The sequence below is a fragment of the Emys orbicularis genome, chromosome 21 (genome assembly GCF_028017835.1).
Source record: "Emys orbicularis isolate rEmyOrb1 chromosome 21, rEmyOrb1.hap1, whole genome shotgun sequence".
NCBI classification, from domain to species: Eukaryota; Metazoa; Chordata; order Testudines; family Emydidae; genus Emys; species Emys orbicularis.
The window spans coordinates 21,608,162-21,622,717 of NC_088703.1; the positions used below are offsets into that span (position 1 = coordinate 21,608,162).

The 14,556-nt window shown below is 68.8% G+C and overlaps 1 protein-coding gene across 1 annotated transcript; it reads left to right on the forward strand.

Annotated features, from left to right (window-relative positions):
• The first annotated feature begins 570 nt into the window (after positions 1 to 570).
• Positions 571 to 10,352, forward strand: PPP6R1 (protein phosphatase 6 regulatory subunit 1). The gene is made up of 17 exons (XM_065420887.1): positions 571 to 797; positions 898 to 1,084; positions 1,638 to 1,775; positions 2,332 to 2,397; positions 3,048 to 3,160; positions 3,722 to 3,835; positions 3,916 to 4,081; positions 4,567 to 4,719; positions 5,627 to 5,758; positions 6,236 to 6,300; positions 6,597 to 6,712; positions 7,071 to 7,156; positions 7,526 to 7,581; positions 7,780 to 7,911; positions 9,045 to 9,102; positions 9,392 to 9,528; positions 10,223 to 10,352. The coding sequence occupies exons 1-17, from the start codon at positions 571 to 573 to the stop codon at positions 10,350 to 10,352; spliced, it is 2,076 nt and encodes a 691-aa protein (XP_065276959.1).
• The last annotated feature ends 4,204 nt before the right edge of the window (positions 10,353 to 14,556 follow it).

Below are 14,556 nucleotides of genomic sequence, written 5' to 3' on the forward strand. Positions count from 1 at the left end.
CTGGGACTGATCAGAGCATCCCTGTAGGAAACCGGAGAGAGATCTGGGTGGTGGTGGGCGCTGGCTCCCATCTGGCCCCAGGGCAGGGACTGGCTGGCTCAGGGGGGCAGGGAATGGGGCACGGGGCCTTTCCCCCTAGGGGGCGCCAGCTCCCATCGGCCCCAGGGCAGGAACTGGCTGGCTCAGGGGGCTGGGGAATGGGACACGGGACCTTTCCCCCTAGGGGGCGCCGGCTCCCATCCGGCCCCAATCAAGTTGCTGGTGGGGGGTGTCTATGAAGCATCTGGCCCTTGTCGACGTGTGTGTGTTGGGGGGTGTCCCTGATCTCTGCCGTTGCCCCAACCTCACCTGTCCAGATCTCTAGGGCGGGGTGTGTGGCTGACCCACGTGGGGCTGAATTCGGGGGGAGGGGGGGAACTCCGAGGGGAGGGGTGGGGCCTTGGGCAGAAGGGGTGGTCCAGGCTGGGGACTAGCCTCCCCGAGCCTGGAGTTCGTTCGCCGCCTGTGCTGTGGGGGATCTGTGGCCACTGACCCCCCCCCCTTTCCGTCCCTCCCCCCCCGCAGGGCGCCATGTTCTGGAAGTTCGACCTGCACTCCAGCTCGCACATCGAGACGCTGCTGGAGCGCGCCGACCTGACGCTGCGGGAGCTGCTGGATGAGGACGATGTGCTGCAGGAGTGCAAGGTGGTGAACCGCCGGCTGCTGGACTTCCTGGTGCAGCCACAGCACATGGAGGCGCTGGTGACCTGCGTGACCGAGGAGCCCCCTGCCGAGCTGGACGAGCGGCTGCGCTACAAGTGAGGGGCTGCGGGTCGGGAGTGAGGGGCACCGGCAGGACTGGGGGGGCAGGGCTGGGCTAGCAGGAGGTTGCGGGTGCTCATGTCCCCTCCCCCGCAGGTACCCCAGTGTGTCGTGCGAGATCCTGACGTCGGACGTGAGCCCGATCACGGACGCGCTGGGCGAGGACGAGGGGCTGCTGCGGCGTCTCTACGGCTTCCTGCAGGGCCACGGGGTCCTGAACCCGCTGCTGGCCAGCTTCTTCAGCAAGGTCATGGGCATCCTCATCAACCGCAAGACAGACCAGGTGCGCCAGGCGGCCAGCCCCAGCCTCCCCCTGCCTCGGTTTCCCTTCTGCCTGCCAGTTCTTGGGGCCAGGACTGGCTGTCACGCCACCTCTGTGCAGCGCCTGGCACGATGGGCCCCCGATCCCAGCCGGGATGTGTGTGTGGGGGGGGGGGGGGGTGTTACCATAATCCCACTAATAGCCTGGCAGTAGCTGGCCCCCTTTGAGCTGTGGAAGGGGTGGCCCCTCTCCGTAGCACACCCCCCCCCCGCCCGAAGCAGCTGGCGCAGGCGGGAGACCGGGCTAGCCGGGCCCAGGGTTGTGGCCGTTGCTGCCCCTCAGACCTGTGCCACTGCTCTTGTGAGTGAGACCCTCACTGCTGCTTGCAGGGGGGGACGGGCTCATCCGGACCCCCGCCCCCTCCCAATCACTGCCGCACCTCTGCCCATCTAGCCTGGCGTCCCGGCTGCCTGTTCCCTCCTCATCGGCCCGAGGCAGCTCAGGCCCCGAAGCTGGGCTGGCCCCGGTGGTGGGGAGTTCCCCAGGCTAACGGGGGCTGGCCCGGACCTTGCAGATTGTGGCCTTCCTGCGCAAGAAGGACGATTTCGTGAGCCTGCTGCTGCGGCACATCGGCACCTCGGCCATCATGGACCTGCTGCTACGCCTGCTGACCTGCGTGGAGCAGCCGGTGCTGCGCCAGGACGTCTTCAACGTAAGGGCGGGGCTTCCCGCTGGCCCCGCCCCTTCGTGCCTGCTGGCCCCGCCCCTGGACACCCACTGCCCCGCCCCTTCGTGCCTGCTGGCCCCGCCCCTAGGCACCCACTGCCCCGCCCCTTCGTGCCTGCTGGCTCCGCCCCTTTTTGTCTGCCAGGGCCCCCGCTCCGTCTCACTTGCTGCCCTGTGCCCAGCCCCACATCCTGCCCCACGCCTCATTGGCTACTCCAGGGCTATCTCGGCAGGGCACTCCATTGCTAGAAACTGCCTTGGTGCCATCCCCACCCTCCCACGGTCAGTCCTGTCTGCTGCCCCCCGGCAGGGAGAAAGTCACAGCTTCCAGCCAGGCTGAGCCAGGGGGATACCCAGCCCCATCACTAACTCATGGGGGGGGGCACTGGCAGAGCTGGGGGGGAGCCCAGGGCAGGGGTCCTGCGAGTCGGGAGTGAGGGGCACGGGCAGAGCTGGGGGGGGGAGGGGGGAGCCCAGGGCTGGGCTAGCTGGGGCTGCGGGTCGGGAGTGAGGGGCACCGAGACGTGCTGTTCCCTTCACAGTGGCTGAATGAGGAGAAGATCGTGCAGAGACTGATCGAGATGATTCACCCTTCGAAAGACGACAATGTGAGCGGCTCTCTACGGCCTGCGCCTTGGGGGGTGGAACATGGGGGGGGGGGGCAGCTATGGGAGGGGAGCTCCCACACCCCCTGCTCTAACCACTAGACACCACTCCCCTCCCACAGCCAGGGAGAGAACCCAGGAGTCCTGGCTCCCAGCACTGCCCCGCTCCCCTCCGAGAGCCAGGAGAGAACCCAGGAGTCCTGGCTCCCAGCCTCCCCCGCTCTAACCACTAGACCCCACTCCCCTCCCAGAGCCGGGGAGAGAACCCAGGAGTCCTGGCTCCAAGCCCCCCCCCCCCCCCCCCCCCGCTCTAACCACTAGACCCCACTCCCCTCCCAGAGCCAGGAGAGAACCCAGGAGTCCTGGCTCCCAGCACTGCCCCGCTCCCCTCCGAGAGCCAGGAGAGAACCCAGGAGTCCTGGCTCCCAGCCTCCCCCGCTCTAACCACTAGACCCCACTTCCCTCCCAGAGCCGGGGAGAGAACCCAGGAGTCCTGGCTCCCGCTGCCACCAGCCCTTACTGGTGATGGGGGTCCGTTCCTCTAAGCCAGCAGCTCCGATGGGGCGTGGGCAGAGGGACTGGCCCCGCCTCCCACTACTTGGCCCCGCCTTTCCCATCGCCCCGGTAACTGGGTCTCTTCCCCCCCACCCCAGCAACATTCCAATGCCGCCCAGTCCCTGTGTGACATCATCCGACTGAGCCGGGAGCAGATGATGCAGATTCAGGACAGCCCCGAACCTGACCAGCTGCTGGCCACGCTGGAGAAGTGAGTGTGGGGCTGCGGGTCGGGAGTGAGGGGCACCGGCGGGGCTGGGGGAGGGGGCATCCCAGGGCTGGGCTAGCAGGGGGCTGCAGGTCAGGAGTGAGGGGCACCGGCAGACCTGGGGGAGGGGGGAGCCCAGGGCCCCCTTGGCTGGGGGGTGGCGTCCCGGCCCTCCCAGTATCAACCCAAGTTAATGATGGCGAAGCAGAAGCACGAAGCTCCCAGACCATGAGCCAAGGACCCTCACCCTGTGCTGAGACGTGGCCCCTCTGGGGCGGGGGGCAGGGCTGGGTCCCCAGGGGATGGGGTGTTTGGGGACCCCCCAGCCAGGCGTCGGGGACCCGGGGATCCCCTCGGCCGGCCCCCCTGACTGGGGTGAGGGCGGGGTGTTTGGGGACTCCCCAGCCGGGCGTCGGGGACCCGGGGATCCCCTCGGCCGGCCCCCCTGACTGGGGTGGGGGCGGGGTGTTTGGGGACACCCCAGCCGGGCGTCGGGGACCCGGGGATCCCCTCGGCCGGCCCCCCTGACTGGGGTGGGGGCGGGGTGTTTGGGCCCCCCCGCAGGCAGGAGACGGTGGAGCAGCTGCTGGGGAACATGCTGGCGGGCGAGCGGGACGAGTCCGTCATCGTCAGCGGGATCCAGGTGCTGCTGACGCTGCTGGAGCCGCGCCGAGCCAGGTGAGGGGGCGGAGCTGGTGGGAGGGGGCGGGTCCAGCCGGCCCCCCCGCCTGCGCTCACCCCTCGCTCTGCCCCTGCAGGTCCGAGGCCGGGGGGATGGGCAGCTTTTACTGCCCCCTGGAAGGGCAGCTGGAGCTGGGGCCTCTGGGCTCGGACGGCAGCGCCTGCCAGGCCAGCCCCAGCACCCTGCTGGCCCTCAGAGGTTACCTCCGGGACTTCCACCAGCTGCTGATCGACCCCCCGAAGGTAATGGGCCCCCGGACTCCGGGGTTCCGTCCCTGGCTCTGGGAGGGGAGTGGGGGCTAGTGGTTAGAGCAGGGGGGCTGGGAGCCAGGACTCCTGGGTTCTGTCCCTGGCTCTGGGAGGGGAGTGGGGGCTAGTGGTTAGAGCAGGGGGGGGCTGGCAGCCAGGACTCCTGGGTTCTCTCCCTCGCTCTGGGAGGGGAGTGGGGGCTAGTGGTTAGAGCAAGGGGGGCTGGGAGCCAGGACTCCTGGGTTCTGTCCCTGGCTCTAGGAGGGGAGTGGGGGCTAGTGGTTAGAGCAAGGGGGGCTGGGAGCCAGGACTCCTGGGTTCTGTCCCTGGCTCTAGGAGGGGAGTGGGGGCTAGTGGTTAGAGCAAGGGGGGCTGGGAGCCAGGACTCCTGGGTTCTGTCCCTGGCTCTGGGAGGGGGTCGGGTGCGGCTGCCCGGATGCCTGGGTTCTCTTGGCTGTGCTAACCGCTGCTCCCCACAGCGGCCGGCCCTGCAGATGACGTGGGGGCTGCTGGACCCGCCGCTGGGGAACACGCGGCTGCAGGTGGTGAGGCTGCTGGGCAGCTCGCTGGGCGCCGGCGACGCGGGGCTGCAGGAGGAGCTGCTGGGCTTGGACGCCCTCAACACCATGCTGGTGAGTGCCGGGGGCGGGGCTCAGCCAATGGGAGGGTAACGGGGCGGGACCAACATCATGGAAGTCAGACCAGGGACCCATCTACCCTGGTGTCCTGCCCCCTCCCTCCCGCCCCGGTCAGAGCCAGGGGCCCATCTGCCCTGGGGTCCTGCCCCCTCCATCCCGCCCTGGTTAGAGCCATGGGCCCTGGGGTCCTGCCCCCTCCATCCCGCGCCGGGTCAGAGCCACGGGCCCATTTAGCCCGGTATCTTCAGCACTCGGCCTGCCTGGCAACGGGAACGGATGGTGCAGGAGGTTTCTGAGGGGACGGGTTTGCTTTGATTTCTGCCCCATGGTTAAAAGACGAGACCAGGGCACAACCCCTGGAGTCCAGCTCCAATCCCAGATCTGGGAAGGAGATTGCTTCACTTCCTGTCCCAAAGCGACCAGCTCTACCACCAGCCCCCACCCCAGAGGGGCTGCATCCCAGCACCAGGCGAGGGGTCCCCGTGTACCCAGCCCCCCCGCCCCATCTCAGAGGGGCCGCGTCCTAGCCCCGGGCGAGGAGTCCCCGTGTACCCAGCCCCCCTGCCCCATCCCAGAGGGGCCACGTCCCAGCGCCGGGCGAGGAGTCCCCGTGTACCCAGCCCCCCTGCCCCATCCCAGAGGGGCCACGTCCCAGCGCCGGGTGAGGGGTCCCCGTGTACCCAGCCCCCCCGCCCCACCCCAGAGGGGCCGCGTCCTAGCCCCGGGCGAGGGGTCCCCGTGTACCCAGCCCCCCCGCCCCATCTCAGAGGGGCTGCGTCCTAGCCCCGGGCGAGGGGTCCCCGTGTACCCAGCCCCCAGCGGCTCGGCGCCATGGCCAGATTGGTGCCCGGTGTCCCTTGCAAACGCTGCCCCGAGCTCCGTCTCTCTCTCTCTCGCCCAGGACCTGTATTTCAAATACACCTACAACAATTTCCTGCACGCCCAGCTGGAGGCGTGTCTGAGCACCCTGCTGCGGGCCGGCGCCCCCCCCGAGGACTCGCAGCCCCCCCCAGACAGCCCCGTCGTCAAGCATGTGAGTGGGGGGGCCCTCGAAGCTCCCGGGTGGGTGGGTGTGGGGGGGAGGAGGGGCAGCCCAGTGTGGGCAGGATCTGCAGTCGCCTTCTTCCTCCAAGGTTATAACTGGCTCCAGGGATAGAACCCAGGAGTCCTGGCTCCCAGCCCCCCTCCCCCTCTAACCCACTGGACCCCACCCTCTCCCAGAGCCGGAGATAGAACCCAGGAGTCCTGGCTCTCAGCCCCCCCTCCCCCTCTAACCCACTGGACCCCACCCTCTCCCAGAGCCGGAGATAGAACCCAGGAGTCCTGGCTTCCAGCTCCATCCTGCTCTAACCCACTGGACCCCACCCTCTCCCAGAACTGGGGATAGAACCCAGGAGTCCTGGCTCCCCCCCGTAACCAGCAGTGCCTCCTGCTCCCCAAGTCAGCGGTGGGCCCCGTCTCTGCCCCGCCCGGCCGTGACCCGCTGCCCCCTTCTCTCCCGCCCCTGCAGCTGCTGCAGAAATGCCGCCTGGTGCACCGAATCCTGTCGGCCTGGGAGGAGAACGAGCAGACGCAGTAAGTGGTGGGTGGGGGTGAGGAGCGAGACACCCCCACACGACGGGGGGGAACCCAGGAGTCCTGGCTCCCAGCCCCACCAGACCCCACAACCCTCCCAGAGCCGGGGAGAGGGGTGGAGCCCAGCTCTCTTGAGCCGTGTGCTGGGGTGGACGGTGTGAGAGTGCCCCCTAGTGCCCGGCCCTGACTGCTGGGGAGAGTGCCCTCTGTGGAGCCCCCCGCCCCGCTCCCTGCAGCCCAGCCCTGCCTGAGGGGTGGGCGCTGCGGTGACGCCCGGCCCTCGGGTCCCGTTGCAGGGCAGCCGGAGGCCGGCGGAGGGGGTACATGGGCCACCTGACGCGCATCGCCAACGCCCTCGTCCAGAGCTCCGAGAAGGGCCCTCACGTCGCCCTCGTGGGGCAGCTGCTGAAAGGTAGGTGCGGGCGGCCTGCGGGGGGCGCCGGGCCAGCGCTGGGCACAGAAACCGGCCTCCCGGCTCCCTGCCTGGTTGTGGGCCTGCGGTGACCCTTAGTGGGCGGTCAGTGGGGCGCCCTGCACTGGGGGTGTGTTCTTGCCCCCCAGGGCGGTAGGGCGTGGATAGGGGGCTGGGGCGCCCGACTCTGTGGCTGTTCCCTGCCCCCCAGGGCCCAAAGGAGGCGGATGGGAGGCCGTGGCTGGGGCGCCCGGCTCTGTGGCTGTTCCCTGCCCCCCGGGGCAGTGGTGTGGAGCTGTGGCGGGGGGCTGCCGCCCATGGGGGGCGCCATCTCACCCCGGTGCCCCTGCCGTGCCAGAGCTGCCGGAGGAGGAGCAGGAGCGGTGGGAGAAATTCGTCTCGGGGCCCCTGGCAGAGACCAACAAGAAAAACGTGGTGGATCTGGTGAGTTCCCCCCCCCCCCCCCAAACTCCACAGGCCCATCCTGCCCGGTGCTACCCCCACGTCTGTCCAGCTCTCAGCTCCGATGCCAGCCCCCCGGTCAGCCCCACGTGCCCGCTGGCTTCCTGTCCCGTGCCGACCACCGTGGAAGCCGCGAGCCCATCCTTGCTCTAGCGTCAGCCACGTCTTGTAGCAGGGAGTTCCGCCCGGCTAACCGCCTGAGCATTGTCCCGGGGCTCTGTCACATGTTCTGAGGGACCCACCCGGCCGGTGCTGCCCCCCATGGCTGGGAGGTATCGGGGAGAAGGATGGGACTCACTGCCCCCCCCGCCCCCGTACCATGACCCTAACGAGCCCCGGCACCCCCTACAGGTGAACATGCACAATCTGCACTCGTCCAGCGACGACGAGGAGAACGACCTGAAGGAGTTAACTTCCCCCAGGAGGCCGTGTGCTACAGCAGGTGGGTCTGCCCCCCCCCCCCCCCCCGAGCCAGCCGCATCCCAGTGCCGGGCAAGGGGTCCCCGGATACCCAACCCCCGCGCCCCACCCCAGAGGGGCCGCGTCCCAGGGCCGGGCGAGGGGTCCCCGGATACCCAGCCCCCCTGTGCCCGATGCCCGCCCAGCTTCTGTCTGTCTGTGTCTGTCCATCCTCGCCAGGCCTTCGTGGATTACCAGATGCAGCAGGTGACCTCGGCCTTCATCGACCACTTCGGCTTCAACGACGAGGAATTCGGGGAGCAGGAGGAGAGTGTCAAGTGTGTGTCTGCCCGGAACACCCCCCCCCCCCCCCCCCGCCCGTCCGCACCCGCTGCCCCACACTCGCTGATGGGGTGCACTGGGGAACAGGGCCACTAGGTGGCACCAGATCCACCTTCTCTGCTGTGGGCCAGGAGCCAGGACTCCTGGGTTCTCTCCCCAGCTGTGCCATGACTCCTGTCGGTGCTTTGCGCCTTTTGGGGTGACCCCCCCCCAGCTCATTCACACTAACGGGGTTCTGTGCAAACGAACGCCTGTGCTTTCCGGGGGGACACGCTGAATGTGTGCGTCTAACCCAGCTTTGCGCACGGTATCCCGTCGGCCCCCCTGCCTCCCCGGGGACCCCCATGTGGCGGGGGGCTGTGTGACGGGACAGGCTGACACCCCATAACCCCTCTCCTTGGCTTCCTGCCTCCCCGGAGACCCCGCGTAGAGCAACAGGGCAGCGTCACATCAGACCCCCCCCCACCACCACCACCACCACTGCCGTGGGGCAGGGTGCTGGCAGTAGTGCCCCCTGCCTGTTGAGCAGCCCCCCCCTCGGTGTGGGGCACCCCAGCCCCCCCGCAAACCCCTCTCGGCTTCATGTCTCTGCTTCTCTTTTTCTCTCCGCTGCCTCCAGCGCCCACTTCCGCCAACTCAAGAGGTAACAACCCCCCCTGCACCCCCCTCCCAGACCCCCGGCAGGGGCATGTGACAGCAGCCGGACCCCTCCCATCCCCAAGAGCAAGGGGGTGGAGAGGAGAACCCCATTTCAACCCCCCCGGCCCTTTCAGGAAATCCCGCCATCGGGGACTCAGCTGGGCATGGCTCCAGGCAGCGCAGGGTTAACCATCCAGCAGCCCTTGGGGCCCCAACTGCCCTCTGCACCCATGGCAGTTCCCCCCACCCGCCCGGGCTGGCGCCCCCTTTCCTAGCACATGGGAGGGGAGTGGGGTGTGATGGTTAGAGCGGGGCGGGGCTGGGAGCCAGGACTCCTGGGTTCTCTCCTCCCGGCTCTGGGAGGGGAGTGGGGTCTAGCAGCAGCCCCTCAGCTGCTGGTCGCTTCCCAATGCTTGTGGTGGGGGGTGGCCAGCGGCACCCCCAGTTTGATGCGGGCTCGGCCCCTGTCATGGTGCGTTCTCCGTTCCAGCGCCCCCTTCGACAGGACGGGCAGCCTGAGTTTTTCGCTGAGCGCCGACGACGACAGTGTGAGTGCCCCCCCCCCCCCCCCGCGGCCTTGGCCCCGCCCCCGATGTCCCCCTGGCTCTGCGTCCAACCCCACTGCCCCCTCACCACCTTCCCTAGCCCCGCATCACCCCCCGCCCCGCCTCTGCTGTGCCCTCTGCCCTTCTCTGAACGCCTGCGCCACCCTCCCATGGTGCCCCCCATTCCCAGCATCACCTCGCCGAGCGCCAATGACAAGCGCCATGAATGTTCCCCCCGTGGCCCCCCCGTCGTGCCCCCAGCCGGCACCCTGACTCTGTCCCCTTCCCCCAGCCCAACTCCAACCTGTTTGAAGTCTGCTACAAGGAGCGGATCCAGCAGTTTGATGACGACGACTCGGACGGGGAGGACGCCTGGCAGGAGAAGGAGCTGGGCTACTCGGGGGGCCCCCCGCAGCCCGCAGGGCCCAGGTACTGGCCCCCAGTGACTCCAGGGGGGCAGGCACGGGGCCTCCTGGTCTCGGGGGCAGCCAGGATGCCTGGGTTCTCTCCCTGCCTCTGGGAGGGGAGTGGGGGCTGGTGGTTGGAACAAAGGGGGCTGGGAGCCAGGACTCCTGGCTTCTCTCACCAGCTCTGGGATAAATACCAGGTTGGGTGAGCTCATGGATCTGATCAGGATGGCAGGGAGGGGACGGGATACCAGGGTAGATGGGCCCATGGCTCTTATTCAGGGACAGGGAGTGACGGGATACGGGGTAGATGGGGGAGGGGGATACCAGGGCAGATGAGCCCGGGGGGGCTGATCTGGTTGGCGGGGGGGACGGGATACCGGGTAGATTGGCCATGGGGCTGATCCTGGGGAAGGTGGGATACTGGGGTAGATGGGCCCATGGGGCTGATCTGGGAGGCGGGCGGGAGGCCAGGGTTGATGGCCCGTGGGTTGGGTCTGGGGAGGGTGCGGATACTGGGGTCGATGGGCCCGTGGGGCTGATCCGGGAGGTGGGGAGGGGATGGGGTAGATGGGCCCGGGGGACTGATCCAGGGGCAGGGGAGCAGGTGGGATACCGGGGTAGATGGGCCCGGGTGGCTGATCCGGGAGGGGGGCAGGATACCGGGGTAGATGGGCCCGGGGGGCTGATCCAGGCCCATTCTCTCCCTGCGGCAGGAGCTGCGGCAGCACGGACAGCGAGGGCAGCCGGGACTCGGAGGAGGAGGAGGGCGAGGAGGAAGACGCTGGCGGGGGCGTGGAGGGCGGAGGAGGAGGAGGCGGCGGCGAGGCCGAGGTAAGACCCTAGTGGAGAATGAGGTGAATCCAACGTGGGGGAGGGGGTTGGGGCTGGCTCTGGGTGGGGTGGTGGTGTCTAGGTAATATATGTAAATTAGATGGTGCATATTCATTAAACATGCAAATCAATGCCTCACTTCCTACTTTCGGGTGGTGGGCAGCCCAAGCCGCTGCGCCCGGTGGGTGCCGGTGTTGCCCACTGGCACCAGGGAATCGGAGCAACGGGCCTCTGCCCGGCCCTGACCCCGCTCTCTGCTCTCCCTTCTCAGGGCCAGCCCTGACCCGGAGCCTGCAGAGCCCCCCGCTCCGCTCCCCCCCAACGGCGGGGTGGACACCGGGGTGGCTGTGTGGGACAGACCCGGCTCGGACACCTCCCGCCCCCCCCACGGAAGGGAGCTGGGCCCTGTTTACAGACACCCCAGCGCAAACCAGGTGAGACCCAACCCCCTCCGCCCCCCGCAGGGCGGCCTCATCTTCATTGGCCTCGGGGGGGCACCAGCTGCTGTGGAAGACGGGATGCCGGGGTCGATGGGCCCGTGGTCTGGCCGGGGAGGGGGTGGGGGTGGGAGGCCGGGGTCGATGGGCCCGTGGGTTGGGGCTGGGGAGGGGGCGGGAGGCCGGAGTTGATGGGACCGTGGGTCGGCTCTAGGGAGGGGGGCGGAGGCCGGGGTCGATGGGCCCGTGGGTTGGGTCCGGGGAGGGAGGCCAGGGTCAATGGGCCCGTGGGTCGGGTCTAGGGAGGGGGCGGGAAGCCGGGGTCGATGGGCTCGTGGGTCAAGGCCGGGGAGGGGGCGGGAGGCAGGGGTCGACGGGCCCGTGGGTCAGGTCCAGGGAGGAGGCAGGAGGCCGGGGTCGATGGGCCCCGTTGGTCTGGAACGGGGAGGAGGCTGGGGGGTCGAGGGGCCCGTGGGTCTGACTCAGTTGGGGGCGTATTTCTGCAGCCTGTCAGACGCCCCGTCAGGCTCTGCCCAGGGACCCCACCCTCAGGAACCGACAAGCAGCAATGTATCTTCGGGGGGAGGTGAGTGTCACCGCGGCAACCTGCCCCCCCTCGCCCCAGCATTGACCCCTGGGGTGCCGTGGGAGCGGGGCGGGGGTTGCATCACCCTTCCACCACCGGCCCCTGCGGTGGGGGGTCTTCCTCGGGGGGGGGCAGGGGGATGGATCTTGAGCCCATGGGTCTGAGCTAAGTGGGGGGAGGGTGTCTGGGCCCGTAGGTTTGATCTTGGGGGCTCTGGGGGGGAGGGTGGCTGGGCCTGTGGATCGGGGGGGGGGGCTGTGGGATGGAGGGTGGCTGGGCCTGTGGATCTGGGCTGGGGGGGGATTGGGGGGCAGAATGACCACGTTGGTGGGCCCCTAACGCCCCCTCTCTCCAGCAGCCCCCCCGGAACCCCCCCGTGCGGGATCGCCCTGCGAGAGCAGCGACCCGGCGCTGAATGGCCAATCGGCACCTCCGCCCGCCCCCGCCGCAGCCAGGCCAAAGTAACGCCGGGGGGCGAGGGGGAGGGGCAAACGCGGGGTGCCAGCGCCCATGGGGGGGGGAGGGCGGGGGGAAGGGTGCCCTAGGACATGGCTGAACCTGGGGGTGGGGCTTGTGGGGTGGGGGAGGAGCCAGCCCTGGCCCCACCCCTCACCCAGCTGTTTCTCCCCCCCAGCACGGAAGGGGCCCCCCTATCTACCTCCGACTCCACCCAGCGGCTTCCGGGGGCCGCGGCCGCCCCGAAGGTGGAGAACGGCGCCCCCCAGAGGCAGCAGCAGCCAGCAGCCAGGTGAGCTCTGACACCCCCCCCCCCCCCCCAGGAGCGCTCAGCCGGTGGGGGGTCAGCTCGATGGGGGGCTGCCTGGTGGGAGGGGCTCAGTAGGGGGGATCCCCCTCAGGAGCGGGGGGGGCGCTCAGCCTGTGACCCCATCAAATCCTGTGCATGGGGGGGGGGTGTTAAATTGGCTTAGGCTGGGGAGATGGGCCCTGGGTTGGGAGGTCCGGGCAGACGGGGTGGGGAGGTCCCGGATTTGGGAATGGGGGGGGGCGATGGAACAGTAATGACCCCCCCCCCCTTGTCTGTCTCTGTCTCCTCCCCAGATAAAGCTCGCAGAGGGCACCTGGGGAAGCTGCTGATCGTGGGGGGCTGGGGGGAGCCCCCCCTCCTGGAGCCCGGCCCGCCCAAGGAGAGCCCATTCCCGCGGGTGGGGGCAGCATAGGACGGGGGGGCACAGTCCCCTCCATCACAGGATGCTCATGGCGAGACAGCTGAGCCCCCCCCCCAGGCAGGCTGGTGTGAGGCCCCCCCCCCCGGCATGGCCCCCCGCCCCCCCCCCCCCCCCCTTTTTGCACTGAAATCGGCGGCAGGGCGACGGAATTCAAAGCGAATCGTTGGGAGAAGTGACTCTGGGAAGCACTAACCCCGCCCCCCCGCCGGCCCCCACTTCCCATGCCGGCCCCCCACCGTGCTTCCAACCCCCGAGGTTAGCTGCCCCCCCCCCCAGCCTGTCCCATCTCCCCCCTCTGCTCCCCTGGCGGCCAGGCACGGGAAGGGGGGCCCCTCCCCACACAGATTAGATTTTAAACCCCCCCCCCCCCCCCGGTTCCAGCATAAGCACAACACCAACTCTGCCCCCCCCCCCCCCCCCCCGTGTCGGGTCCAGGGCCTCAGCCAGGGGTGGGGCTCTGCCCCCCCAGAGCCCAGCTTAGTTGTGTGTGTGTGGGGGGGGGAGAAATGCTGGAGGGAGCGGGGGGGGGGGGCTGAGGGTGGACATGGTGGGCGGGACTAGGAGCTGTTGGGGGTGGGGCATGGGTAGGTGGGGCCCATGGGGAGGTGGTTAGTGTGGTGGGTCAGGCTGGGGGTGTGCGGGGGGGGGGCACTACAAGGGAGGGGTGGAACTCAGGGCTGTGGGATAGATCCGTGTCCCTCCCTCCCCCGGCTGGTTCTGACCCCCTTTTAACCCCATGTTTTCCGCTCCCCCTTGTTATTTATTTCCCTGGCCTGGGGGGCTGGAGCTGCCCCGTCTCCCCCAAGCAGAGGTGTTGGGGGGCAGAGATGGGTCACGCCCCAGGAAACAGCACCAGCTGGTCAGAGTGGAGGAAGGAACAAGTAGTTCCCCTCCCCGCCCCCCCCCGGGTACTTTTCAAGTGGGGGAGGGGATGCGAACAGCCCTGGACAGCCTCCCCCCCCCCCCCCCCCGACTCAGTGGCCTCCCCTCCTGGATCCCACTTCTCACACCAGCACCGGCTCAGACCACAGCCCATCTGCGGGGGAGCAGGGCCGCCTGCCCCCCACCTCCACGGGGACCACAATGGTGCCTGGACCTCCAGCTGTCTCCCTCCCCTCCCCCCCGGCGGAAAGTCTAGGAGGGCCCCAGCCCAACCCCTGCTCTGATGGTCTCCCCCTCCATTTGCCCCTGCGGGGGAGTTAACTCTTTGTCCCCCCTTCCCCACAATTGGGGGGGGGGGTATCTGGGTACCGAGGGGCAGCTCCCTCCCCCGTGGTAGGGGCCTCAGGTCCCTCAGCCTCCCCAAACCCACCCTGTAGCAGATCTGGAGGGGGGGGGCATGCGGTACGGAGAGGGGGTCTCTTTCCCTCCCCACCTCAGAGGATTTGGGGCCCTTCAGGAGTGGGGGAAGGTTTATGGGGACCTAGGAAGTTCCTTGACCCCATAGCTCAGGCTGTAGGGCATGGGGGGGCTAGGGGTCCCCCACCAATCAGCAGGTGTCAGCTGAGGGGCTGCCCCCCATCCCCCCCTCCACACTGATCTTCCCGGCCTCTCCAGAGAGGTTCTGCATTGCACTAGTTTTGGGGGGGATCCCGGGTGCTTGGGGGGGGGGGGGCTGGAAGGGAGGCGTGGGGTCTGATCCTCTCCCCTTGCACAAAGAGACTTTGAAACAACACCCCACCCCCGCACGGCCCCTGGCTGGGGGGAGACAGGGCCAGACGCCGGGCCAGATGGGCCTGCGACGCACCTTTCTCCTTTTTAAAAGCACTGAATTCCCTCCCCCCCGGCCCCCTCCCAAAGTCAGCAGTAGCCAACAGTGATGTCCTGGTAGCCATCCCCCCTCCCCCGGCTACCCCTTTAGTGGCAATATTTAAAAGCTCTTAAACAGGAACCAAATCAAGTGGCCTTTTGGGGGTTGGCCCGGGGCCTCCCCGGCCGGCGACCATCCCCCCTGTTTTGTGGGTCCCCGGCTCGTCTCTTTTGTTATTTCGGATGAAAATAAAAAA